The 26029-nt window shown below is 39.7% G+C and overlaps 1 protein-coding gene across 3 annotated transcripts in view; it reads left to right on the forward strand.

Moving 5' to 3' along the window:
- Positions 1-26029, forward strand: part of ticrr (TopBP1-interacting, checkpoint, and replication regulator) — a 42767-nt gene that overhangs the window by 6119 nt on the left and 10619 nt on the right. Inside the window, exons 11-25 of one of the 3 annotated variants that reach the window (XM_034686371.1) lie at positions 241-323; positions 991-1221; positions 1318-1402; positions 1599-1671; positions 2052-2183; positions 2979-3069; positions 3181-3239; positions 4109-4386; positions 6407-8480; positions 8649-8777; positions 9683-10788; positions 10972-11060; positions 15136-15734; positions 22189-22387; positions 25906-26001. In XM_034686371.1, coding sequence (XP_034542262.1) covers positions 241-323; positions 991-1221; positions 1318-1402; positions 1599-1671; positions 2052-2183; positions 2979-3069; positions 3181-3239; positions 4109-4386; positions 6407-8480; positions 8649-8777; positions 9683-9801 — 3354 coding nt within the window. In that variant the 3' untranslated portion in view covers positions 9802-10788; positions 10972-11060; positions 15136-15734; positions 22189-22387; positions 25906-26001. Of the gene's footprint in view, positions 1-240; positions 324-990; positions 1222-1317; positions 1403-1598; positions 1672-2051; positions 2184-2978; positions 3070-3180; positions 3240-4108; positions 4387-6406; positions 8481-8648; positions 8778-9682; positions 10789-10971; positions 11061-15135; positions 15735-22188; positions 22388-25905; positions 26002-26029 lie in introns of those variants that run through there. The other 2 variants (XM_034686372.1, XM_034686373.1) reach the window with 2 other exon arrangements.

Raw genomic sequence — 26029 nt, forward strand, 5'->3', positions numbered from 1 at the left:
TCAGGACTCTTATTATTATTTTTGCATGCTGTAGTGTTTGTTATTAGTCTTCATTTAAGATACAGAAAGTAGGAAAGTGAGTCAATCATCAGATTCAAGCAAGATTTGAAAATGCTTGCTAGATATATACTTATATTAAACACTTAAATATTCTGTATCCTTATCAAAAGTTCAAATTCATTCTGACCTCTGAATGCAATATAAATATAAATCAACAACTACATTTGAACCTCTCCTCAGATGGCTGAAATGCTCAGGATCATCTCCCTCTCTAAAGATCCTGTGTGCATGACGAGGTTCCTTCAAGATGAGGTCCTCCCAGGGTGAGTGTGTCTGCTTTTCTGTGTCCAAAAATCAACATTTTATTCATTTTTATCCCCCTTTAAGATTACAATAATATATATAAGTGATAAGATCATTTTTATTAATTTATTTAATTATGTATGTCTTTATTTATTAAAGCAAATATTGATTGATTTATTTAGGTAAGTATTTGTTTATTTATTTACATATTTATTTATTTACTTTATATTTATTGAATAAGTACTTATTTATTAATTCATTTATGTGCATATTTATTTGTGCATGTAGATATTAATGTACATATTTATTTATTCATTTATACTTTTATTGCCCTAAAAGTTTAGAATACCAATTACATTTTTTTGAAAATTTATAATTTGAATTAAACTGACATATGTTATATTTAGTGCAAAAAATCTGGAGTGTCCTGTACTTGTAGTTGTGCCTGTTTTGATAACACTCCTCTGTTTTCTTAAATGCAAAAAATAAGATACGATTTATTCTCATTGTACAAAAAACATACAAAGACATGTAGGTGCACTCAAGAACCGGTTTCAGATCTTTACATGGTGATCTAAAATTGATGGCATTGACGCATCACAGCCTCCATGCTGAATTTTAAATGAGCCAAACCTGTAACCCCCTGAGTTGTAAAGATCTAACATCAGTCGACTTCTCTTGTATCAGGTTCCTGACGGCGGTGCCCAGAGTTCTTGCAGACGTCTACCACAGTCTGGGCACGCAGCTCCCCGAGGCTCTGGTGGCCGTCCTTCCTGCCGACTTCTTCAGCGACGAGTCGGTGGCCAAAGACAGCGTCTCTCCTTCGGCCTCCTCGCCTCCTCTCTCCACGCACAGCCTGACCTCGGAGGGCAGAGGTCGTCTGCAGGACCTACGGAACCGCTCGGCGAACAAGAGGAGGTGAGAGGAGCGTTAAAGTTTACTCGTGCAAAATCAAGAGTGCTTGAAATTAAAGAAATGAACGAGCTAGTTCTCATTTTTTTTTGTCTTTTGCAGGAGCGGCATGCTGACTCGGCATCGCAGTATGACTGAAGCATCACAGAGTCGCCAAATAGAGATGCCCAAAAAGACCACAAGAGCTGTAAGAGACACAGCTAATTAATCCATGCTGATATCTTCATCAAATCGGTTTAAAACTTTGATCTACTGCCCCTTAGTTTTACTTTATGTTTCTATTTTCTTGATTATGCTTTAAAGAAACAAGCACTTATAATAATTCCTAGTTAATCAAGCTGCATTTTTCAGATTCCTTAACCTGCTTTTTGTGTTTTCATCAGTCCAAATCAAAGACCTTTGTTGCTCTGGAGAAACCTGTTTCAGAACCTGAACCTCCGAAACAAGAAGCTCAAGGTATGTTCGTTCACATCAGGCGCAACTTTTCAACGTAAACATAAATATGAATGAGTATATGAGTTTTTTTCTCTTTAAGTTGAAACAGCTTGAAATGTTTTTGGCTCCACCTTTCCAAAAAAAATCCCTTCAGCCTCTTGAACTCATGAAATTCATCACACTGCATTTAAATGTTTTGCACACTGTCATGATCATTCATAGTTTTTGCAAACATGACTAATTGTGTCACTCCGAAAGGGCTTTTTAAGCATTTCAGTGTTTGCAAAAAGATGCAAACTACAAACTCTCTACATCCTCCGTTCACATCCAAGGGACATTATTTGGGAAACAAGCCTCACCATGCTGATTTTAAACCCAGACTGTGTTCTGATCGTCCACAGAGGTGACGAGGGTGAGAAGAAACCTCTTCAACCAAGAAATGGTTTCCCCGTCTAAGAAAGCCAAGCTGCCAAGGAGCCAGTCTGTGTCCGCTGTGGAGGGACTGAAACGCAAACGATCTCAGGAATCTGAAGGTAAACTCACTTTTTATTACAAATCAACAGAGTCAAGGAAACTACTCTCCTTTTAATTTGAGTTTATTTTAGTAGGACAATGCACATGAATCAACATTTCAACAGTGTGCCTCAATGTAAATATGCCGGGATTAGCAAAACAGCTACATTTTATCCGTAGTCCTCCTAAGGCAGGTACTTACATAAAACATAAAACAACAAGATTTAAAATTACAGGATGTCACAAGACAGTTCTCAGGACATTACACGAACTGACTTACAAACACATGTTACATTCAAAACGTACACGTTTGTGACTTTATAAAAACAGGATGGAAGGTGAGGCTAAACTTGAACCCTCTATTTGAGGAGGAGTTTATAGGTGTTATGATGCAGACTGAAATTGGTACCCAAGCTTCTTTATGACCTACAAAAGTAAACAAGACCACCCGGTGTCAGACCAGAGGATTGACAGCATGCTGCAGAAACAGTCTTTACATTTTCAGCTGCAAATATTCACAATGAGAGACACGTTTCTGTGCTAAAAGAAGTCAGGGGAAGATTATTTGTTAGAGAAGTTACCACAGCATGAACAGGACAAATCAGCAGAGTGATAAGATACACCTCTCTGCCTGCAGGGGGAGCCAAACATAACACAAAGTGGAAGTTCCTCACTGCAGCTTCATGTCTGCTCAGTTACTCAGACACTAGCTGTTAGATTAAATGTTAGAGGAAGGTTTTGTGGATTTTGGTTTGTGGGTTTTTCTCTCATGATGCATCCAGCTGTTAATCAGAAATCATGTGTTTCCTTTTCAGAGCGGCACAAGCTTCTAACAAAGACCGTGTGTGAAACGCCTCACCACAAACAAGTGTCCAGTCGCCTCCTGTACCGGCAGAAATTTGGAAGGTATGTTTTTATGTCGTGACAGTTTCTTTTATTGAGATGTATTCTGCTGTTTCTTCTTTGATTGCTTTTAAGCTCATGCAGAAATGTTAAGTTTTGACTTTGTATTTAAAGGAGCTCCGTCCCGACTGAGGAGTGCATCGTGGAGGAGTCGCCGGTGAAACCTGCAGAAGGTATTTCACTTATCAGAGATGTTGAAACTGCAGCAGCTTCTGAGGTTTATCAAAGAATGCATGACGTAAATCTTAATTTACCTTGGAATACAATATCTTACATCAATTATAAACTTTTTTTACTTCAAAGATCTGTTTATTTGAATTTTTACACATTAAATTCACAAGATAAATGTAAACAATTAAAGCAAGGGATGATATTTGTATAAGAAACACATTAAGTGAATGAACCAAGAAGCAACCAAAAATAATAAATGATGATAATTTAAAATAGAGGATGAATAAAAAATAGTGAAACTACAATAAGATAAATAAAACATTTAACTAATAATTGCAATCATTTATTTATTATTTTGTTCATTTATTTTTCATTTAAAAGGACCATGCATGTTAATTAACACTTCTGTAAATATGCCAGAAATTGCCAAAAGGCTAGTTTACATGTGTAGTCCCTTGCCAGATGTTAAAAAATGCTCCCTAAAAAGATCAAGATTAAACATAAAAATAATAATAAGGTAAAATAAAATGAAATTAAGAAGGGAGAGGAGAAACCAAAACTCAAACAAAAGAAAAGAAGAAAATAAGAAAATAAAGAAAGAAATTAAAGAAAAGTACAAATAGCACCATACGATTAAAAGCTAAATAAGGAGATGACATGACCGTCTTTGAGAAAGTGGCCATGGACATGAAATACACGGAGCAAGACAATCAGGAAGCAGCAATAAGGAAATGTTAAGGAAGACAAGCAGACACAACAGGACAAGATTAAACAGTGCTGTACATATTTGCATCAGACACTGACTATCAATCCTTATTCTAACTCATTTTCTCAGTATTTGTAATCTTAACTCCTCTCTCTTTTATTCCAGACCTCAGGAGGAGCCCCAGGATTAAGAAGTTCGCTCGGAGACACTCCAACGCCTTCTACTCCAGCTCCCAGCCTCGCTCCCGCAACCTGGACCGAGCCCTCTCTGCGTCCCAGCTCACGCTCAGCGAAGGCAAGCTCAGCGGGCTCGACGTTAAAACCGTCCGCTCGCCCATGCGTCTTCTATTTGGCGCCGCTGAATCCCCGAGTCGTCTTTCGGAGCTGACACGAGCAACCAGGTCCACCAGGTCGCGGCTGTTCACGGACTCCAGTGTCTTTGAGGTAAGGTGGCATGCAATAGCTGTATGACCATAGGTGCATTTTGACCAAGAGTTCCGGGGTCTTTTAGCCCCCAGAACTACTTTACCCCGGCACTAAAAGGTTCCTGTGCCCTCATTGTTGTCTGTGTTTCGACTGTGGGGGTAAGTCCCGGGTAGATTGTGCAAATCAGGCCAGTGACATATGGAGGAAAAAAAAGTAGACCAGTAGAGGGCAGTAAAACAAAGAGGAATGCCATTCATCACAGATGACACCATAGAAGCAGACGGACAGGCAGGTATCATTATGAGCAACACAACAGTTAGCCTGTTAGCATGAAGAGACTCAGCTGGCGCTGTCTTAGATGGTGCTATATTTCATCACAGATGGATTCACTGAATCAACACGTGAGAGGAGATAAGCGCGAGTAGCAAAGACGTTTCAACACGGCTTTAAAATCCTTCTGAACTCAAAAGGCCGTGGCAGAGATCGGCCGGTGTTTTGGTTTAAACAGCGACCCTGTTAACTGGAGACTCTCAGCCGGATGCATCCCTCATAAACTTAAGACGATCATTAAATATCTGATGAGGATATTTTGAAATCTTAATAAAAACTAAACTAGTTTGCATTCCCAAGAACTCCCTCTGTGTTTCAACAGCTGTGTAAACTCCACAAACACTGACACGTTCAGCTGAAGGTCTCCAGTTTACAGGGTCACTTTTAAAACCGGAACACCGGGAGGAGAGACGCATTCACAGTGGGCTGAGAGAAGACTACTCTCAGCCCAGGGGATGATTTTTGCTTGTAACAAGCTGCTAAATCAAGAGAATCACAGCTTCTTCTTTTGAAAAGTACACACACATACAAAAAAGATAGAACAAATAAAAACTAATTAAAGAAAGAGAAATCAAGTGAATCACAGATGGAATAAACAATGACTGTGATTTGTATGGAAAAAATTTAAAAAGATATAATGAAAAAAAAATTGAAAAAAATCTTTTGAAAAAAAAAAAGAAATTTAAAAAAAGAAAAAAAAAAAGAAAAAAAAAATGTTGACAAGAAAAATTGAAAAAAAAAAATGTGAAAAAAAATTTGAATAAATTAGATTTTTTTTTTTGAAAAAAAACAATTTGACAAAAAAGTTGACCCGGTTCCTGTCAAAATAATAAATTTTCCTCAAATTTGAAATTGTGCTCCAAAAGCAGAAAAACATGAAAAAAGTGCAACTTTTCTCCTGCGGTTAAAAACATGGAAAAGCAATGAATGAATCAACACGTGAGAGGAGATAAGCACGAGTAGCAAAGACGTTTCAACACGGCTTTAAAATCCTTTTGAACTCAAAAAGCCGTGGCAGAGAGCAGACGGTGTTTTGGTTTAAACAGCGACCCTGTTAACTGGAGACTCTCAGCCGGATGCATCCCTCATAAACGTCTTTAGACGATCATTAAATATCTGATGAGGATATTTTGAAATCTTAATAAAAACTAAACTAGTTTGCATTCTCAGGAACTCCCTCTGTGTTTCAACAGCTGTGTAAACTCCACAAACACTGACACGTTCAGCTGAAGGTCTCCAGTTTACAGGGTCACTTTTAAAACCGGAACACCGGGTGGGCTGAGAGAAGACTACTGTTACAAGCTGCTAAATCAAGAGAATCCTAGCTTCTTCTTTTGAAAAGTACACACACATACAAAAAAGATAGAACAAATAAAACTAATGAAAAAAAGAGAAATCAAGTGAATCACAGATGGAATAAACAATGGCTGTGATTTGTATGGAAAAAATTTAAAAAAATATATTGAAAAATTTTTTGAAAAAAATGATTTGAAAAAAAAAATTTTGACAAGAATTTTTTTGAAAAAATTGAAAAAAAAAAAAAAATTGAGAAAAATTTAAAAGCATTTTTTTGAAAAAAACAATTTGACAAAAATGTTGACCCGGTTCCTGTCGAAATAATACATTTTCCTCAAATTTGAAATTGTGCTCCAATAGCAGAGTTTAATAACAGTTATTCATTTTGTGAAATTTGAATTCTTTGTTTTAGAGTCCAAATAAAACTCCAACAAAGTCACCTGGCAAACATGGGAGAGCAAATCAAGGGACTCCCAGAACACCAAGGACCCCCAAAACCCCCCCTACGTCCAGGCTGTGTGTCTCCTCCCTGGCTGAGAGTCCTGTCGCCGGCTGCTCTCGTGAGCCCGGTATGTCTCTGAGAGGAAGTCCGTTCAGATCTCCAGCCAGAAGAACTCTGGTGGTGGAGACTCCGACGAAACAAAGCCCCATGAAGAGCCCGCTGAAGAGTATTCTCAGGACGCCGGTCAAAGCTTCGGTTGACTCTTCTGCGTCGCACACGTTCAGCAGCCCGGTCTCCAAGACTCCTAAGAAGAGCGTCACGTGGTCTCCGTCCCCTCAAAGAAGCAGACTGGCAGAGAAGAGTAATCTCTTCAAGGTGCCGGAGTCCCCGCGCTTTACATCTCGCACTTCCCCGAGACTGATGAGCTCCCTCAGCGAGTTCAGCAGTCCGGTCAGAGGCACTAACACTAAAAGAGACATCTTTAAGACCCCCGAGAAGACGTGTCGGGTCAGCCTCGTCAGGGTGTCTGAAAACACTTCATCACAGGAAAAACATCACAACAAGAAAACACCTGAAAAGAGTGACACACTAATGAAGACACCTCCGCCTGTAGAGCACCACCTCTCACCTCCACCCAACACTAAAACTCAAACAAACACTCCCAGTCCTAATCACCCGATGAGCACTCGCTCAGGACGGACTCCAGTCAAAAGCTCTAATGCTGCCTCTCCGTGTAAGCTGCTCTCTACACCACCAGGAGGTGCTGCTGTTTCAGAAGGATCAGAGTCTTCAGATAAGTCTCCAGGGAAGTCTCTGAGGAAAAGAGGGTCTAGTCAAGGTGCCAGGACCACCAGACCTAACTTAAGATCAAACTCTGGGGAGAACATTCCAGACAAACCGAACTCAATCCCTCCTGAGGATCCAAAAGAGGAGGTTCAAACTGGATCCTCCGAAACCTCTGAGGCTGACTCCAGCTCTCATTCAGACTCGCAGCATCTCGACTCTTCACGTTTCAACTCTGCGTCCACAGACGACGAGAGTTTGGACATCGTAGACGCAGCAGTTGTAAAGGCTCAGTTCAGCGGCGGTCTCAAGATGAACATAAGCTTTTCACGCAAGCCTTCAAAGTCAGGAGAGGACCTTCTCTTGGACGCAGCTTCTCCGAGACCTCGCTTGCTGAATCCGGGTACGCCCGGCCGGAGCTACGGCTTCAGGCAGACTCCTGATCGCCAGCAGAGAGAGGCTGCTGCTCGCCTCGGGTACGGAAATGACTCTCCACGATTCTCAACTCCAAGAGGTCCTCCGAAAAGTAGTCGACATAAAGGTGCATGCACTCCAAATCCTCTGACCTACCAGGTAGAGATGGAGATGCAAACGTCAGGACTTCCTAAGCTGAAGTTCAAACGTACAGACTCCATGAATGCAGGCGATGTGGGGTTAGTGAAACCCTCTCAGTTAGAAAGCCCCTTGTCTTTGTTCTCCAAGCAGAGGGAACCTGGTTGTGTGTCACCATCCCTCTGCACTCACGTCACCCCCGCCAAGAGCACACCGGGAAAAGGGGGCAGTGTCCAAACTTACATCTGCCAGTCCTACACTCCCACAAGCTACCCTGCAGGAACTGTGTCTCCTATCCCAACCACAGACCTCATCCCCCTGACCCCTTCACCTCAGAGTTCTGGCAAAGTGACCCCGGACAACCTGAACAGCTGGCCTCGCAGGAAGAGAGCGCAGGTAGGAGTGGGTGGAGGTAAGGATAGATTCCTGAAGGGGGGGCCGTTTCTGGTGGAGCTGCTGGAGGAAGCTGAGCTGGGAGTCAGCAGACTGCAGGACATCGAGGACACAGATGAGCCGTCGAACATCAAACATGATGCTTTAGGTTTGACTTCTAAACAGTCGCCGTCAGTCGCAGCTGATGCGTCTCCTCTTCCTCCGCTGGAGGACCTGTTCTGGATGGAGACGCTGGCTCAGCAGACGGACTGCGCTGATGCTCAGAGAGCAGAAGAAGAAACAATGTGGGGGACGGAAAATGAAGACTCAAAGTTCGGTGAGTTGTTAACGTCTCCTGGATCAAAACATTCAAACATAAAGCTCTGAGAAAAGTTTGAGGTGTCGGATAGTGAATACAAAGTTGAGCGCTTCAGTCTTCTTGATAACGCTGTGTCAAAATATAAAGTTGTAATTTTGCTCTCTCCCTTTTTCTTCACTCTCACAGTGGCGACTCCTCCGAGCTCTAAGAAGAGGAAGCCGGTGACAGCCAGTGGGATTTTGGCTCTGACGAACTCTCCGTTGTTGTTTAAAGGTAAAACAGGCTCTGCAAGCAAGAGGACACCAAATGTTAAAGGTGAGATGTGGCTCTTGTGTGTAGTTATGGTTTTATTTTTACCACTAATTAAAGGCACTTTCAGCTATACAACCCCAATATTTATGAGGGTAACATGCATAATTTGAACATTTCAATTTGACATCATAATCTTTATTGAAGTTACAAGACAACCACATTTTTATCATTGATTTCTTTTTTTATCAATTATTGCAGAATTTTTTACAGTTCAATTGATTACATTTTTAACACATTTTTAAACAGATTTAATCTTTTTTTTTTTTCATTTTTTAAATCTCAATCAATCACATTTTATTTGCATTTTAAACACAATTTCATTTCATGTTACTCATTTTTTCTGATCATATTTAATCACATATAAATCCTGTTTTAATCACATTTTAATCACATTTTTATCAAATTAAATCACATTTTTAAACAAATTATATCACTTTAAAATTGCATTTTTAATCCAATTTAATGGCATGTCAATCACAATTTTAATAGCATTTTTGATAACATTTAAATCACATTTTTAATCATACTTTAAGAATGCATTTTAATCACATTTTTTAATGGCACTTAAATCACATTTTAAATCACATTTTTAATCATACTTTAATAGCATTTTAATCACATTTTTTAATGGCATTTTAAATCATGTTTAAAAAGGAATAAATATTTACACCTCAGATTCCAAAACCTAGTATCTCTTGCACAGATTCTGCATTTGTAAGCAGGATCTGTGAGTAGAGATTTACTCCTCTCTTAAAGAAGGGTCAGTGACATCATAAGTTTGAACTCATAGAGATATAAACGTTGATGTTCTCGTCCAGCTGCCTTTCTTTTAGTCTTCATTATGTTTCACCTTATCGTATTTATCTAACATAATAGTCTGCATTGCTTTCGTTTCCTTCACTGTGTAGACGAGTCTTCATCAGTGAGGAGGGTGGAGGTTGATGGTGTGGAGCGCTCTCCCTTCAGCCAGCCAATCAGACGCTCCAACACAGGGAAGACCTACAGCAGGAAAAGACTTCTTCCCTGACCGTGACACCGTCTCACGAGCACAGCACAAGTATTGTCCCTTCAGCGTGTTACCTCTGAGCTCTCTTTGACGTCTGAAAAACGTCTTTCAAGCTCCACTCGAGCTTTTTCAGACGAACAGTGCCTCCTTCACTCTCCTGCACCACCTCCATGACCCCGACCTTCTCTGTTCAGACCGGGGGTTTGTTCTAGTCAGGACCTTTCAAGAGCACAGCTTCAGTTCTGCCTCAAAGTTTTATGAACTGTTCTGTGGAGGCTGTGGAAATTATGTCGTCGTTGTTTGTCAAACTTTTAATCAGCCTTTTAGCAATCAAGTCTGACGCCTTCATTTGGCGATTTAAATACGTCTGTGTTTATTTATTAGTTTGTTCGTGTTATAAAGTTGCTTTTAAGTCAAAGGGAAGGTTCAACAGTTGAGTCATAATGTAAATATCTTATGTTTCCAAAGTTTTATGTAAATAAATATTGATTCTGACTTTATTTAACGAAACGTCTTCTTCTTTAACCGTCGCCCCGCCCCGCTGTGTGACCTTGTTTTTGACTTTAAGCCACTGAAAAGAAGAGAAGGAAACCTGCACGATAACTCTAACTACATCTGTTAATTCACCGTGATATCACTGTCCTGTAATAACCTACCTGTCCAAAGATCAGAGCTATAAAAGTTAATAACTCTCCATGTAAGGCAGGATATTACATCTCCAGAGCAGGTGAATCAAACGGACCTGTGGGATCAAATAAGGAAGTTTGATTTTACAGTTTCAACAGAACTCGTTAATTATTACTCCTCAGATTAGGTTTAGAGCTGTGTTAAGATCTATACTGTGACTCGGCTTCCCTGCAGCTTTCACATTGTTGTACTTTGCTATAATGTACTTCCAGAAGCCTCTAAGGACCTTCCCCTACAGCATGTGGCCCCTGACCCCGGGTTGGCCTCACTCTCAGGGCCTTGAGTCAGTTTTCCCCTCTATAATGAGACGATAAATATCAAGTAAGTCACGCAGGATCAATGAATGTGATTAAATGATGTCACCTGTTAATGCCTCCCTTTAAAGTCAGTTAGATGAGGTTAATCAGAGCGGTGCAGTAAACTACTTCCACATTCTGCAGAAACACAAAGTGACCTTTGATCTGAGTACTGTATGCCCTCCATTTCCTCTTTAATAATCCACAGATTACTGAATTATCCTTCATAAGGAGCTCAGGCTCTGAATACAGTGTCGCCTCTGTCTGGATACTAATGACTGAAGGAGACACTGAAAGGTGAGCAGGTCTGACTGTTAAACTCACTGACATAAGAAAGTTATCTTCACCACGTCTGACTTTCACTACACTGTTATTACACTGACCTTAGAAACACAGAACTTCACAATAAAAGCAACATTTAACTCGTAAAATGACCAACAATGCAGTGCCAGCAAAGCATAGGAATTAAAATGTTTAAAGAGATGTAAAATAAAGGTCAAAGAATATAAATCAGCTGTAATCAGGACGAGCTCTCCAACAATGTTCAAGGAAAGAACCCTGTATTCGTAAAGATAACGATCACAGACTCTTTATTCATCATCTACAGGAAACTACACGACAGTGAAGACATCACACTCAACACTGAACATATAATAAAAACATTGAGCCACCTTCAAACTATATAAAAATACTAAAACCATACAATAAAAGTATAAAAGAGACAATAGAAGACTGTGTGAAAGGGGTTTGTATTGCTTCAAATTTAAAATCCTCAATATGAATACAGATTTTATTTTGACACATAAATAGAAAATATTTTATGAGTATTGACTTTTTTCATTAGTTCAATTTTTCCGTGACAATTTGATCACAAATGTGATTTATGCTTCATTCATTTTATAACTTTAGTTACTTTGGAGGCTTTTTTTTTCTCAACTCAAGACTGTTGTGGAAGTTTTTGCCGTTACTTCCCGTTACTGGTGAATAATGAAATAGAGACTTCTGCCGGCCGACACGGTTTTATTTTCTTTGCAAGGAAAAGGTCAGTCAACACCTGAGCGGTTGGAATGAAGGACCTCGAACATGGGGAAAGCTTGAACATTTATACCTGAGAACCGCCCCCCAAGGTGTGTTTCACACCCTTTGTCTGTTGATGAGGGGTGTTGAGCCGCATTTTGTAATAACGGTGCATTTTGTAATAAACGTCCAAAATGTAATAACTTTTTCATTTCATTTTGTAATAAACCGCATTTTGTAATAAACTGCCCCAACGCATTTTGTAATAAATTTTGCCGCATTATGTAATAAGTTATTACATTTTGAAAAGATTATTACAAAATGCACTTGCAACTTTTTTTATTTTCTAGAAAATGTAATAACATGGTGCATTACGTAATAACAATTCTAAAGCATTGTTTATTTGTTTGTTAATTGTATTTTATTTTACTTTAAAGTATTTGTAAAAGTTAGGCCTATTATTAGTATCACTGTATTAGCCTAGTAGCAGTACTTAGCTATTACTATCAGTACACTATTCAAAGGTTGCATTAACAGAGAATATTCTGTAAATTCCAGATTTTTTTTATTGGATACCAAAACCACATCAAGAATAGTTATAAACATCCAACAAACCTTATTATGCTTCTTATAATACAGAACAAAACTCTGGGTATCAAAATTTTATCCATTCGTAAACATTAACATATGCACATACAAATTATGTAATTATGTAATAAGTTATTACATTTTGAAAAGATTATTACAAAATACACTTGCAACTTTTTTATTTTCTAGGAAATGTAATAACATGGTGCATTATGTAATAATACCTATTATTGTTGTTTGTTAAACAATGAATTTATACAAGAGTGACTTTTTGTTGTTTTTTTATGCAATTTCCCTTAGAGCTATGTAGCCCAATAAATCTATGTATGACAGAACACGTTTGGAATTATATAGGCCAATAACTTGTGGCCAGAAACTTAAGGTCAGAATCCTGAGATTAAAGTCAGAAATCTGAGATTAAAGTCAGAATACTGAGATTAAAGTCAGAAATCTGAGATTAAAGTCAGAATACTAAGATTAAGGTCAGAATAGTGAGATTAAAGTCAGAATCCTGAGATTAAAGTCAGAATCCTGAGATTAAAGTCAGAATCCTGAGATTAAGGTCAGAATACTAAGATTAAGGTCAGAATACTGAGATTAAAGTCAGAATACTAAGATTAAGGTCAGAATACTTAGATTAAGGTCAGAATACTGAGATTAAAGTCAGAATACTAAGATTAAGGTCAGAATACTTAGATTAAAGTCAGAATCCTGAGATTAAAGTCAGAATCCTGAGATTAAGGTCAGAATACTAAGATTAAGGTCAGAATACTAAGATTAAGGTCAGAATACTTAGATTAAGGTCAGAATACTGAGATTAAGGTCAGAATACTAAGATTAAGGTCAGAATACTGAGATTAAAGTCAGAATACTGAGATTAAGGTCAGAATACTAAGATTAAGGTCAGAATACTGAGATTAAGGTCAGAATACTAAGATTAAGGTCAGAATACTGAGATTAAAGTCAGAATACTGAGATTAAGGTCAGAATACTAAGATTAAGGTCAGAATACTTAGATTAAAGTCAGAAATCTGAGATTAAAGTCAGAATACTGAGATTAAGGTCAGAATACTGAGATTAAAGTCAGAATACTGAGATTAAAGTCAGAATACTGAGATTAAAGTCAGAATACTGAGATTAAAGTCAGAATACTGAGATTAAGGTCAGAATACTAAAATTAAGGTCAGAATACTGAGATTAAAGTCAGAATCCTGAGATTAAAGTCAGAATACCACTAGAAAAAGCTGCTGGAGAGTTACAGTGATGAACTTAAAAACATTCACACCATATTTTTACTGCAATTCATAAAAAAACACCTCCTAAACTTTGACCCTAATAATCCTCCAGGTGTGGGGAGAGGAGAGTGAACTTCTCGTGTTACCTTGAATGATCTTCACTTCAGTGCCTCCTTATTTCCCTCCTGTAGTCTCATCAGACGTGACGTTATAAGGAAGTTGCAGCAGCTTCATGTTGTGAATGAATTGATTTAACCTTGTGAAGTTTGAGTGCAGATAAAAAACTCTCTCTTGACTGATTCAGCTTTACAAAGGGAGGAAGAGGAAGTGTGAAGAGTGTGTGAGGAGTGTGTGTGAGGAGTGTGTGTGTTTTGAGGAATGCGGAGTGACCCAGTGTGATGTGAAACCTCTCAGTGCTGCAGCCTTATTCACTGATGCCCTTCAGTATTCACTCCACGCGCTTCTCCATGACTGTTAAACCAGCGAAAACAAGCTGAGTGACTTCCGGTACAGGGGATATTTCAAAATAAAACCCAGTAATCACCGTTTAGTTCATTGTGAAGTAGAAATTATTTATACAAAGGAAATCACTTTTCAGTATTATTCAAACCACTTTATCTCAGCTCCAAATTGAACCAGAAAATAATAAGAGAATAGTTTAAGCCAACCACTATCATGTATACGCAGTAATATAGAGAATAATGTAGTTTATGCATTTAAAATGCTTTTGATATTTAACTACAGCGCAGAAAGTAAGTTTTACCACAAAGTTCTTGCTAAAAGTAGAGCCGCTGCTCCTCCGCATCAAGAGGAGCAAGATGAGGTGGTTCGGGCATGCCTCCCGGACGTCTCCATGGGGAGGTGTTTCGGGCATGTCCGTCTGAGGGGAGGCCATGGGGAAGACCCAGAACACGCTGACGAGATAGTATCTCTCAGCTGGCCTGGGAAGGCCTCGGTATCCTCCCAGAAGAGCTGGTGGAAGTGGCCAGCAAGGGTGTCGTAGTGGGTTGAAAAGTGGGACCGACTACCTAGGGCCCAAGTGGGGAGGGGGGCTCTTAAATGGGCCTGAAATAAAATGTGTTTTTTCCGATGCTTTTCTTTTGTTTTGTTATAACTGCAATAAGATGACTAAAATTGTCTGAATAAATAAACAAACATTCAGAATTCCACGGCTCTGTGAGATGCCCGTCTCATGCCTTACGTGGGAAATTGTCATATCAAGCATCTAGTGTGGCTGAATCTGATGGAAAGTAAACTGTAGGTTTTTAGAGTTTTCTTTGACTTCATGAGGTTAGATTATACCACATAATGCCCCCTTTTCATTATTCAACAAATCACTTGGCTTCAAATAATCTTGTTTACAGAGGTGGACAGTCTGAAGATCAATATTGTGCAGTTACATTTGGAGAAATTGTAAAAGAAAATAATATTGATATGTTGCTTAGATTTGAGTCAGTTAACCAGGATAGTTTCAAGCATATATTTTTGTTTAATGCAAATAATTATTATAGCAGCAATGTTATATGTTGTAGGGTTGGCTGTGGTGATGGGGCTCACTGAGATATCTCTTCAGAGGGCCCAGAATTCCTGGCAACGCCCCTGGAGGCCGGGGAGAGGAGTATCTGGGCTTCCCTGCTGAGACTGGGACCCGGACAAGCGGAGGAAGGTGGATGGAAACAATAAAATAACACTTAAGTTACTCAAAAGAACATCAACATTTTATAGTTTGTAATGACATTAAAGTTACATTCTATATGAATATGATTGTATTTTTTCTATGATGAATATCTGTGCTTTTATTTTGAAGCTACATTTCCGGTGTAGTCTTGCATCATCACGTCAGATTTGACGTCGCTCCGGAGAGCCGCTCTCCCAGTTATCCTTCCACTGGAGTCACTTCATCACCGACTCTCTCCATCCACCTGTCCCTCCCTCCACAGAGGAACACTTCTTCTTCTTAACACTCTGTTAGGACATTAAACAACATGGCGAGCAGCTTCTCAAGACTCCTCACCTCCCGGAGGAAGATAGGGATCCTGTCGATGTTTGGAGGATCAGTCGCTGCTGGGTATCTGATCCACCGGGACCAGGTCCGTGCTGGAGTCCCTGTACGCAGGAGTTACCCCGCCAGGTACCGACACCCCCTTACACACCCTCATAAAAACACTACATGTCAGCTTTACTCTTATTATAAGAATGTTAAATTATAAATGCAGATTTGTGTTTGATTCGTGTAAAATGGCGCGGTGTGAATCAGAACTAACCCTGCCTGAAGAGCCCAGTTTAAGAAGGGGGCATTTAAGGTAAATGTCAAAAATAATCACATTAAAGGAGGTGCAACCTTTATTTCTTAAAGTAAAAAAATACAATGAGTAATACAAAAAATAATACGTAATACATGAGTTTTAAATTGTATCATATTGTGAAAAAATACACAGTAAAATCATTCAAAAAACTAAATAATGTGAGGTGTTAACATTGAACGCACCATTTCATAGAGCATACATGTGTAATATCATAAGATGCCTTCAGGGACTCTCATAAGGTAGAAACTGAATGAAATCAATGCATTTTGGGCTCACTTATATCATAAAACCTTCTCTTAAACTTTAACATTACACATCAAATATAGCATAATGTGATTATATCTGATTTAGACTGACATGCCTGCTCTAAGCTCCATTTTCCTCTTATAGAAAGACCCAGAAGGTTGATCTCAAATGCACCTGATCTCATAGTACAAAGGACGTGTGCATGATGGTGAGAAATGAATGCAAAATGTATAAATGAAGCAATAACAGGAAATGAAAGTCACATAGACAAGGAGGTGGTGGAGGTGGTGGTGATGTGTACGTGTCCTTCAGCACGTTTGCAGTGCATACACACAGATCAGTAAAACATTATCTGCTGCTCAGATATAAAAACCCAGCCCAGAGTGTTACGCAACGGTCTCACTGAGGGTGCAGACGGCACCAGAATTCATATGCAAAGAGAAACCTGTCACTCCCACAGGAGGTCTCACTGTGGGCGCTGACACTGGTGAGAAGAGTCCTCAGTGGTTTTTCAGTTTAGCAGTTTTTCTGAGGTCACATCAGGCACACAGCTTTTAACCCTTTCATGCCCGAAGACTCTGTTTACTCTGGGGTGGAAGAATGCCAAATGATTGCTCTGATTGGTCCGAAGTCTAAATGAGTGATTGTTACTTAGTAGGATGACATAAAAGCTCACATTGAAGCCAAATGTATCAGAAGAAGAGGGAATTCAACATGTCAGCAATCAAGCCTTACTGATGCAACTAACAGTTATCTCATAACCTGATCACTCATCATTTAAGGCAGCATTTATTAGCTATAGTGCATGCTCCAAGCCAATAAAGGGACAGAGTCAGGTTTGCAACAGTGTGAGATTCACTGTGGATAACCAGTCTAACAATTATAGACGATAATGTCATAAATTTGAATAAAAAATTATGTGTTATGTGTTAAAAAATCTACATTTTTTTCTTATATTAAATCACATGGTAATCACATTTAAATTGCAATTTAAAATCACATTTTAAACAAATTTTTAATCACTTTTTAAACACATTTTCATTGCATGTTAATCATATTTGTGATCACATTTAACCAGCTAAAAATCCTGTTTTCATCACATTTTAATCAAATTTTTATCTCATTTAAATCACAATTTTAAACAAATATAATCACATTAAAAATGCATGTTTAATCACATTTAATTGCATGTTAATGATAATTTTAATTGCATTTTTAATCATACTTTAACAGCATTTTTATCACATATTGAATCACATTTTGAACTCATTTTCATTGCATGTTAATCATATTTGTGATCACATTTAACCACCTAAAATCCTGTTTTCATCACAGTTTTAATCACATTTGCATCTAATTTAAATCACAATTTTAAACAAATTTAATCACTTTAAAAATGCATGTTTAATCACATTTAATTGCATGTTAATGACAATTTTAAGCACATTTTTAATCAAATTTAAATCACATTTTAATCATACGTTAACAGCATTTTTATCACATTTTTAATTTGCATTTTAAACACATTTTCATTGCATGTTAATCATATTTTTGATCACATTTAACCAGCTAAAAATCCTGTTTTCATCACATCTTAATAAAATTTTTATCTCACAATTTTAAACAAATTTAATCACATTAAAAATGCATGTTTAATCACATTTAATTGCATGTTAATCATATTTGTGATCACATTTAACCACCTAAAATCCTGTTTTCATTACAGTTTTAATCACGTTTGCATCTCATTTAAATCACAATTTTAAAGACATTTAATCACTTTAAAAATGCATGTTTAATCGCATTTAATTGCATGTTAATGATCATTTTAATCACATTTTTAATCATACTTTAACAGCATTTTAATCACATTTTGAATCACATTTTAAACATTGCATGTTAATCATATTTCTGATCACATTTAACCACCTAAAAATCCTGTTTTCATCAATTTTAATCGCATTTTTAATCAAATTAAATCACATTTCTAATTGCATTTTAAGTCATGTTTAAAAAGGAATAAATATTTACACCTCTGGTACCAAAACCCAGTTCCTCCTGCTCAGATTCTGCATTTGTAAGCCTGATCTGTGAGTAGAGATTACTCCTATCTTAAAGAAGGGTCAGTGACATCATAAGTTTGAATTTATAGAGATATAAACGTTGATGTTTTTCTCCAGCTGCCTCTCAAACGAATGATGTGTAATTCAATATAATACAGTAGTGTGTGAGCTGAAACCTTCCCCTGCATCGCTCAGCATGGCAGTGACTCATCCATCCATCCATCCATCCCTCCTTTGGAGAAAAAATAGAGTCTAGGAACCCTCTGCAGGCAGCTTGTTGGATTTATTAAACCCTGCAGTATCAACAGAAACCAGGCCATGCTGCTTAACGTGCACACGCTCAGAGATGACACCTGCAGCCTCCTGTGTTTTCTTGGCTCTGAGAGCTGCCCTCATGGCTGAGGATGAGCTGCAGCCTTTCTACATGAAAAAACCCCATTATGATGACCGATAGTGTGTTTGTCAGCTCCCCATATGTTCATCCTTGTTCTAACTTTTGAAATGTCTTAGTGGTTGTTGTTGTGTTTTGTGAGTCAGCAGGAAACAGAACCTTGAGCCGCCTCGTTTGTGCTGCTAATGCACCGTAAAAACCCGATTTAATCCCACCCTTGATCTTAAAGAAAAGGATCGTGTTTGGGTGAAAGCCAGATTTGAATAGCAGACTCTTTGTTTGTGTGCCGGCCTGAAAGCCTCAATAATTCATTTGATTATAAAGAGGGTTATTGGTCACAATTCAGCAGCATTATTCTACATTACAAACCTAAAAGCTCTCTCTCCTGCATCAGCATCCAAAAACGACATTAGCTTGTTGGCAGTGAACTCTCAGCAATCCCTTAAGTTCAGTTAGTGCAGGGGCGCCAGTGGGCTAGCAGTCTAACACAGGACTTCCACCAGATCTGTGTCCGGTCCATCTTGTTCCAGCAGGACAGCCGGACAGCTGGAGTCATGTGGCCGAGGTTTTCCTACAGTAATCACTGAATCAAGGATTCTCCTCCTCCTCCTCTCCTCCTCCATGTTGTCTTTCTGGTCCTCTGAAAACCTCTGACCTGTTGACTCCAGGCCTGGCTCCGCTCATCATGACTTTGGTTTGTTGTTGTAGTTAAGTGAAATACGATCTGGTGATAACACAGAGTGTTTTATTCTGAAAATTAACCGGATGTTTTCATTTTGTTTTGGTGAAACCCGACTTCCTGTCCCTCTCCATCTGCTCTGTTGACATTAATGCGTCCGGCAACAATAGAAGTCTTGCTTATCTGATCCGGCAGGTCGGAGCCAAGGGAGAGGTTCTGGTGGCTGGCGGTGAGGCTTTCAGCAGTGTGTCTGCCCCCTGGTGGCTGGCTGCAGTATAGGTCAAAAAATCCTTCTAATACACGTGGTACCTAGGGATGGGTACCGAATTCGGTACTTTTATAGGTACCGACTGAATTCCGTCGGTACTACCGAGTACCGATTCATGTAAAATCAAATGGTACCATGTTTTGGTACCTGAACGCATCATTGTGACTGTGAGGGAGTTGAAGAATAGGAGATTTTTTTATACTTTCGCCCTGTAATAAAGTCAGAGGCTGATCGGGTGGACGACTCTGCTCTCTGCTCTCTGCTCTCTGCTCTCTGCTCTCTGCTCTCTGCATCTGCGTGGGAGGGCGCCAAACGGAGCCTGCTGACGGGCGCGTGCACTCACCGCGAGGCAGAACTGCAGGTGGATTAAAGTTTAGTTTTTATCTACAGTCAATGGTTGAGACTGAATCTCTCGCTCCGACTACCTGCCCTGTTTATAACCGTTCCTGTGTGTGTGAATGCCCAACAAGTAAGTTGTGTGTCCTGTTATTTTAAAGAGACCGAGAACTGACTTTTTCCTGTCTGCAGGCGTTCACGTGTGTTCATTGATAAACTCCAGAAAGAGCAATTAGACGCCACGAGCACGTGTCAGCTAATATATCTAATCACCTATATAAACCTGTTTCTGTTCATTTCATGTTAAATTAAATAAATACGTTAAAAAAAAAATAGAGATTTTGTTATTAAACAAATTAACATTTATTACCACATAAACACACACAAAAGTACCGAAAATTGGTACCGTTGAGTACCGGTACCGATTCCCAGGTACCGGGTATCGGTACCGTATCGGTTCAAATGTGAAAGGTACCCATCCCTAGTGGTACGAATGTTTCTCCCGTCCGTATGCTGTGGTGATATGTAGTTAGTATTTGACTGTTTTGTGTCCAAGGCCTCTTTTTTCTGAAAAGTTTCTTTTTCGTTAGTTATTAGAGTTTAAAAACAGGGTTTTACTTCCTGTTTCCTTTGATTCACAGCCGCCGTAGAACGAAACTTCAAAGGACACACAGAGTCTTGTGACGTCACGCTGTAGGGCGGAGCTTATTACAGTGGCTTCACAGGCTCTGGCTGCACAATGGCGGCGCCCAGGAGAGGGATTTTTTGGCTTCAGAACCGTACAACGGGAAGAGGCGGAGCAACGCTGTCCATTTTTATTTACAGTCTATGATCAGAGCCCTCCGGAGCAGCTGGTACGAAACGGAGCGGATGCAGTGGAAGTTAACACATTGACTAGAATAGAAACCTATCAGATCTGCTGGAATTTGGCCATAAGTGCGCCTATATACAGAGGCTATATTCCTTGTCGCAGAGGTTGCTGGTTCGACTCCCAGCCGTGACCATTAGCTGCATGTCTTCCCCCACTCTCCACTCTCCATGCTTCCTGTCTCTCTCCAGCTGTCCTATCAAATAAAGGCAATTGGCATTAAGTAGCAGTGTGCTGTAGTTCCTTGTTGAAGTCACATGATCATTTATTTGAGATTTTTGGGGGTGTTGCTTTTGGATCACGATATTGGGAGCTTAAACTTGCATCTTTGTCATTGCCTGATGTCTCACTTCAGGCTGCGTTGGAAGCCGATATCGCCGCTTGTGTAAAAAACGAAACTGTGATTAGCTGCTGGAAATACTTCTAAAACGTTACAATAATATTAAAATTTGAAAGGACGTGTAGAGCTCTTTTCATAGTGCTCGAAGCTATGATACATGAAGTGCAAAAAATAGAATTAAAAATAAATAAAATGGAAAAAACAGAGATGGGAAGGGAGTAGGGGTCATATGTTGTAGGCTTTTTTGAAGAGGTGGTTTTGAGTCAGAGTTGCAGATGTTTGGAGGGAGAGAGTTTCCAGACAGTTTGGGCAATGATGGCAAAGGCTCTGTCCCCCAAGGTACAGTGCTTGGTTTTGGGGATGGAGGACAGGGAGGTCGGCACCTGAGGATCTGAGGCTGCGAGATGGGGAGTGGCGTTATTGAGGGCTTTCTAGGTGATGAGCAGGATCTTGTAGTGAATTTGGTGCTGGTAGCTGTTTACATCCCCCCTCTGCCAACCCGACTACGGCGTCCAACATTCTCATAGCCAGACTCCAGACAGACCACCAGAGTGCCCTCTTCCTGATCTCTGGGGACTTCAACCATGTATTTGTTCTTTCTCTACATAGCTTATTATTGTATTTGTATAACCTATTGTGTATAGAGCAACTGCACTGAGTGAATTCCCCCCCTGGGATAAATAGAGTATTTCTGATTCTGATTATATTAAAGGTTTAGGGGAACAGTTGCGACAGCATGAGATTGTGACTCAAACAGGATCATCGGCTGCTCCTGCTCTGCCTGAAATAGTTCCAGTAAAGTGTAGCAGCAGTATTGTTGCAGCCAGACAAAGACTTTCACTGAAGCAGTCTGCCTCACTGCACCAAGCTCATGTCCCTGTGTGTCCTACGTCTCTCACAGCAGATGTCCAGTAGCCAGGTGTTCACAGGTCTCACCTCAGCTACCTTCAAACATGCCAGGCGGAAGTGTCCTTGACTGAGTAACTTACCCCCACACCCTGTCAGAGGGCACAGTCTGCGCCCACGTCGTCAAATAAAGACATTTGTTTTGTGCACTCATGTGTTATCTTGCGTCTGTATTTGCACAGTGCGGAGTACCCTGACCTGCGGCACCACAACAACTGCATGGCCAGTCACCTGACACCCGCCATCTATGCCAAGCTGTGTGATAAGGCCACTCCCAACGGTTACACACTGGACATGGCCATCCAGACGGGCGTGGACAACCCAGGACACCCCTTCATCAAGACCGTGGGCATGGTGGCCGGAGACGAGGAGTCCTATAAGGTCAGACAAACACAGACGTGCCAGCTCCAAACTTATGAATGACTGAGGGGTCTTATATGTTAGAGCAGGGGTTCCCAAACTTTTCAGCCCACGACCCCCAAAATATAGGTGCCAAAGACTCGGGACCCTCACTGTCCCTCACAGTGATTTAATGTGTCTTCATTTAGCTAGTCTGCAGAGAATTAGCCTACCTATATGAGCATGTGTCTGTGTTTACTGTGCTGTTATGAATTAATCTGCTGCTACTGATGCTTTGATATTTAACTGTTCACTAACTCTAAACTTAGGAGTCATCTGGCAACAAAGAAAGGCAGAAAACTCATTACATTTTCTATTTTTAAGGCTTTATTTCAGGTTTAAGTACTATTTTTGTCAATATTTTTTACTATAATGGGTAAAATGTACTATTTTTAGATAACTTGAAAAACAAAAAAATCTGAATAGATAACTTGAAAAACAAAAAATTCTGAAAGACATCTCAAGACCCCCAATTTATGTCTTGTGACCCCCCAGGAAGTCCCGACCCACACTTTGGGAACCCCTGTTTTAGATGACAAATGTATGAAAAGTGCATCTTATACAAAAGGATGAGTTACACCCAAGTTTTAAGATATGATGCCCATGCGGAGGTGTTTAAAACTGCAGTTCCTCGAGCGTCCACTAGGGGCTGGCTGCAGAAACACAGGGAACCACATACACACCCATTCAAAGAAGACGATCTTTACAGCAGAAATAAACATGTTTACAGCCTGGTTGAAAAAACAGTTCAGATCTGAATAGCTTATCTCTCTATCGGCACACACTGTACAGGTGAATTTTTTATAACTAGTTATTTTCGAAGATATTAAAGTTACAAGTTATGCCCAAATAAGGGCGTGGCTGTCTTGATTGACAGGTGGGGACTCTGTAGCTGTTAGTGAAAAGGCTAAAGGACCGCCTCTTTACCTCACACTAGCTCGGACGAAGTTAGGTTGAGTTCAGCATTTCCAATATGGCACCCACAGATGGGTGACGTTGCATGGGTGACGTCCATTTATTATCAGTAAAAAAGATCCTGTACGATTTTAATGGAAAGAGAAAAAAAACACGTTTATTTCTGCATTTTAACATGAGCATATATTGGGATTGACTCACATTTGGAGCCAGCCTCTAGTGGTCATAAGCAGAACTGCAGTTTTCAGCACTTCCTCACATCCACTCTAATTTTTGCTCCATGTGTGAAAAACTAATGCATTGTTCATCTGCATTCCAGTCTCATGCTCACTCCCTGTTACTGTAGAAACTATTTCAACACATGATTCCCTGATATTTGGGAAAGTTGCCTCACCACAACGACCAAAAAACACGTCATCCTTCCTCTTTGTTCGTTTTAAGAGGAAGGAGAGTTACACAACAGGAGATGGAGAGTTTTAGGTTAGGACACCTCTTTTGGGATAGCACCGTGTCTATCTATAGTGAAGGTCTAACTTTGTTTCCATTTTAATCTCATATATTTGGATCTCACGTTAACTGTGGCTCTTGAGATTACTCTGTGGGAGTGGAGGGTTTCAGACGCAGGTCGATACTCTGTGACTGATGTGTCCTTCTGAAAGACTCTGTTACAATCTCATTTCATCAGAGTTCATCTTGAGGTTATTTAACTGTGTGTAAGAATGTGAATGATGCCTCATTGTTTGGCTGAATGTCTAAAATATCACACAGACTTTTTCAATGAACACAAAAAGATTAGAAGATGAAATCAGGCGGATGTCTTTATCCACTGATCCTCTCTTCTGCTCTTCTGTAGCTGTGGTTGATGAAGCCTGTGGAGAAGCTGTAACAAAGCATAGGAGCAAAAATCAGTTGTAGTGCATTGAAGTACCCTGCGAACATGCCCTGATAATCATGTGTAAAGACAATCCAGTAAGGGATAATGTATGGTTAGCAGGTACTTGTGAAAGCTGAATAGCTCATTTCTCAATTAGCACAAGTTAATCATTATGAGCTACAGCTGACTTGATTGACAGGCGGGAACACTGTAGCTGTTGGCGAGGAGGTTCAAAACCCGCCTCTTCACCTCACACTCACTCAACAGAAGATAGGCTGAGTTCAACAATTCCAATTCAGAAACAGATGGGTGACGTCACGATACTACTAGGGGTGAGCCCGACTAAGGATTTGCTTAGTTGAATCTGATCCATCAGATTTTGCCCATAGTGGATGAATAGTGGAATGTTTGTTGTTTTTCCTTATTGACCCAAAGTCTGCATGATGGTGACCGCATGACAATATTACACATAACCCTTTATAATTAAGAGACTCATAGCTTAAAGTAAAAGAGACAACAGAATATTATAAGTATAAAACTTTGATTTTTAAATCTATATTGCAAAAACAACGAGGTGATGAAGGAGAGAAAACTCAAATAAGACCACCATCCATTAAACATGGAACAACGCTCCACTGTAGAGTAAGGAATCAGGAGATATTTAAACAGTGTTCACACAGCAGAGAGCAGCACTGCAGAGGGTAGTTTGTCCAACTTAAGACTAAACATTTGTATAATGTTCAAAATCAAACCTGAACCAGCTAAAGGGTTTTTAAATCTCTTAACAGAACCTTTTAAAACAGTCTTTCATCTCGTCTTTGTCCGCTTGAGTCTTTTCAAATTGTACGTGAGGAAAACCATCGTGTGTACGGGCAGAAGTGCGCTCCTTGCTTAGTTGACTGTAAATCCTGTCTTTGAGAATATCCTCTCTGATGGTGTGGAGGTGGATGGGATGCTGTGGATTGTTTTTGAGGCTTCAGACAGCTTTGGGTTTACCTCCTGGTTCTTTTGGCCCCGTACAGTTTTTGTGTGGTCCGGTAATCCTTGATCTCACAGCCCTCTTCATGAAGCTGCTCCTCATCTTCATCACTAGTTTTTAGGATCAACTGAAGTTTTATTTCCTGACATTTTGAGCTGCCATGAACGTAGACAGATTTAAAGGCCAGCTGAGGTACGTCTGCTCCATGGGAGAGTCCACCTTTAATTACCAGGGGAGATTTAATTACCACTTTAAGGAGATTTAACACTTCAAGAGCTGTTCTCAGAACTACATTAAATACGTTTATATTTATATAAAAATAGGCTAAATGAGACACTATCTTTGCGGGAAACAGGAAAATAATGTAAAATTAGACATTGAGCACCCCCATGGTTTGAATGGAATGATCCACGTTTCATATGCAAATATTCGATTATGAGATTGGCAGTCGACTAAGACTCGTTAGAATGAACAGTCGAATATTCCACTATTTGGGGTCACCCCCAGATACTACGTCCATTATTTATTCAGTCTATGGACATGATGTTTGATCTGTTTGACTCTGGTGTTGCTCATGTTAGTGAAAGTTAATAACTGTTGTCAAAGGGTTTTGACCAATCAGAATCAAGCATCTTACACATCAGTAAGTGAGCCAGATAATTCAACCATTGGGAATCCTGTCCTCTTTAAAAGTCGTGGATGATGTCAGATTCAACACACTGTCTGTTTCAGGTGTTCGGAGACCTTCTGGACCCCATCATCAGAGAGAGGCACAACGGCTACGACCCCCTCACCATGAGACACCCCACCGATCTGGAATCCAGCAAGGTAACGCCACCTTTAGAAACACAGACTC

Source organism: Notolabrus celidotus, chromosome 6 (assembly GCF_009762535.1).
Source record: "Notolabrus celidotus isolate fNotCel1 chromosome 6, fNotCel1.pri, whole genome shotgun sequence".
Lineage (NCBI taxonomy): Eukaryota > Metazoa > Chordata > Actinopteri > Labriformes > Labridae > Notolabrus > Notolabrus celidotus.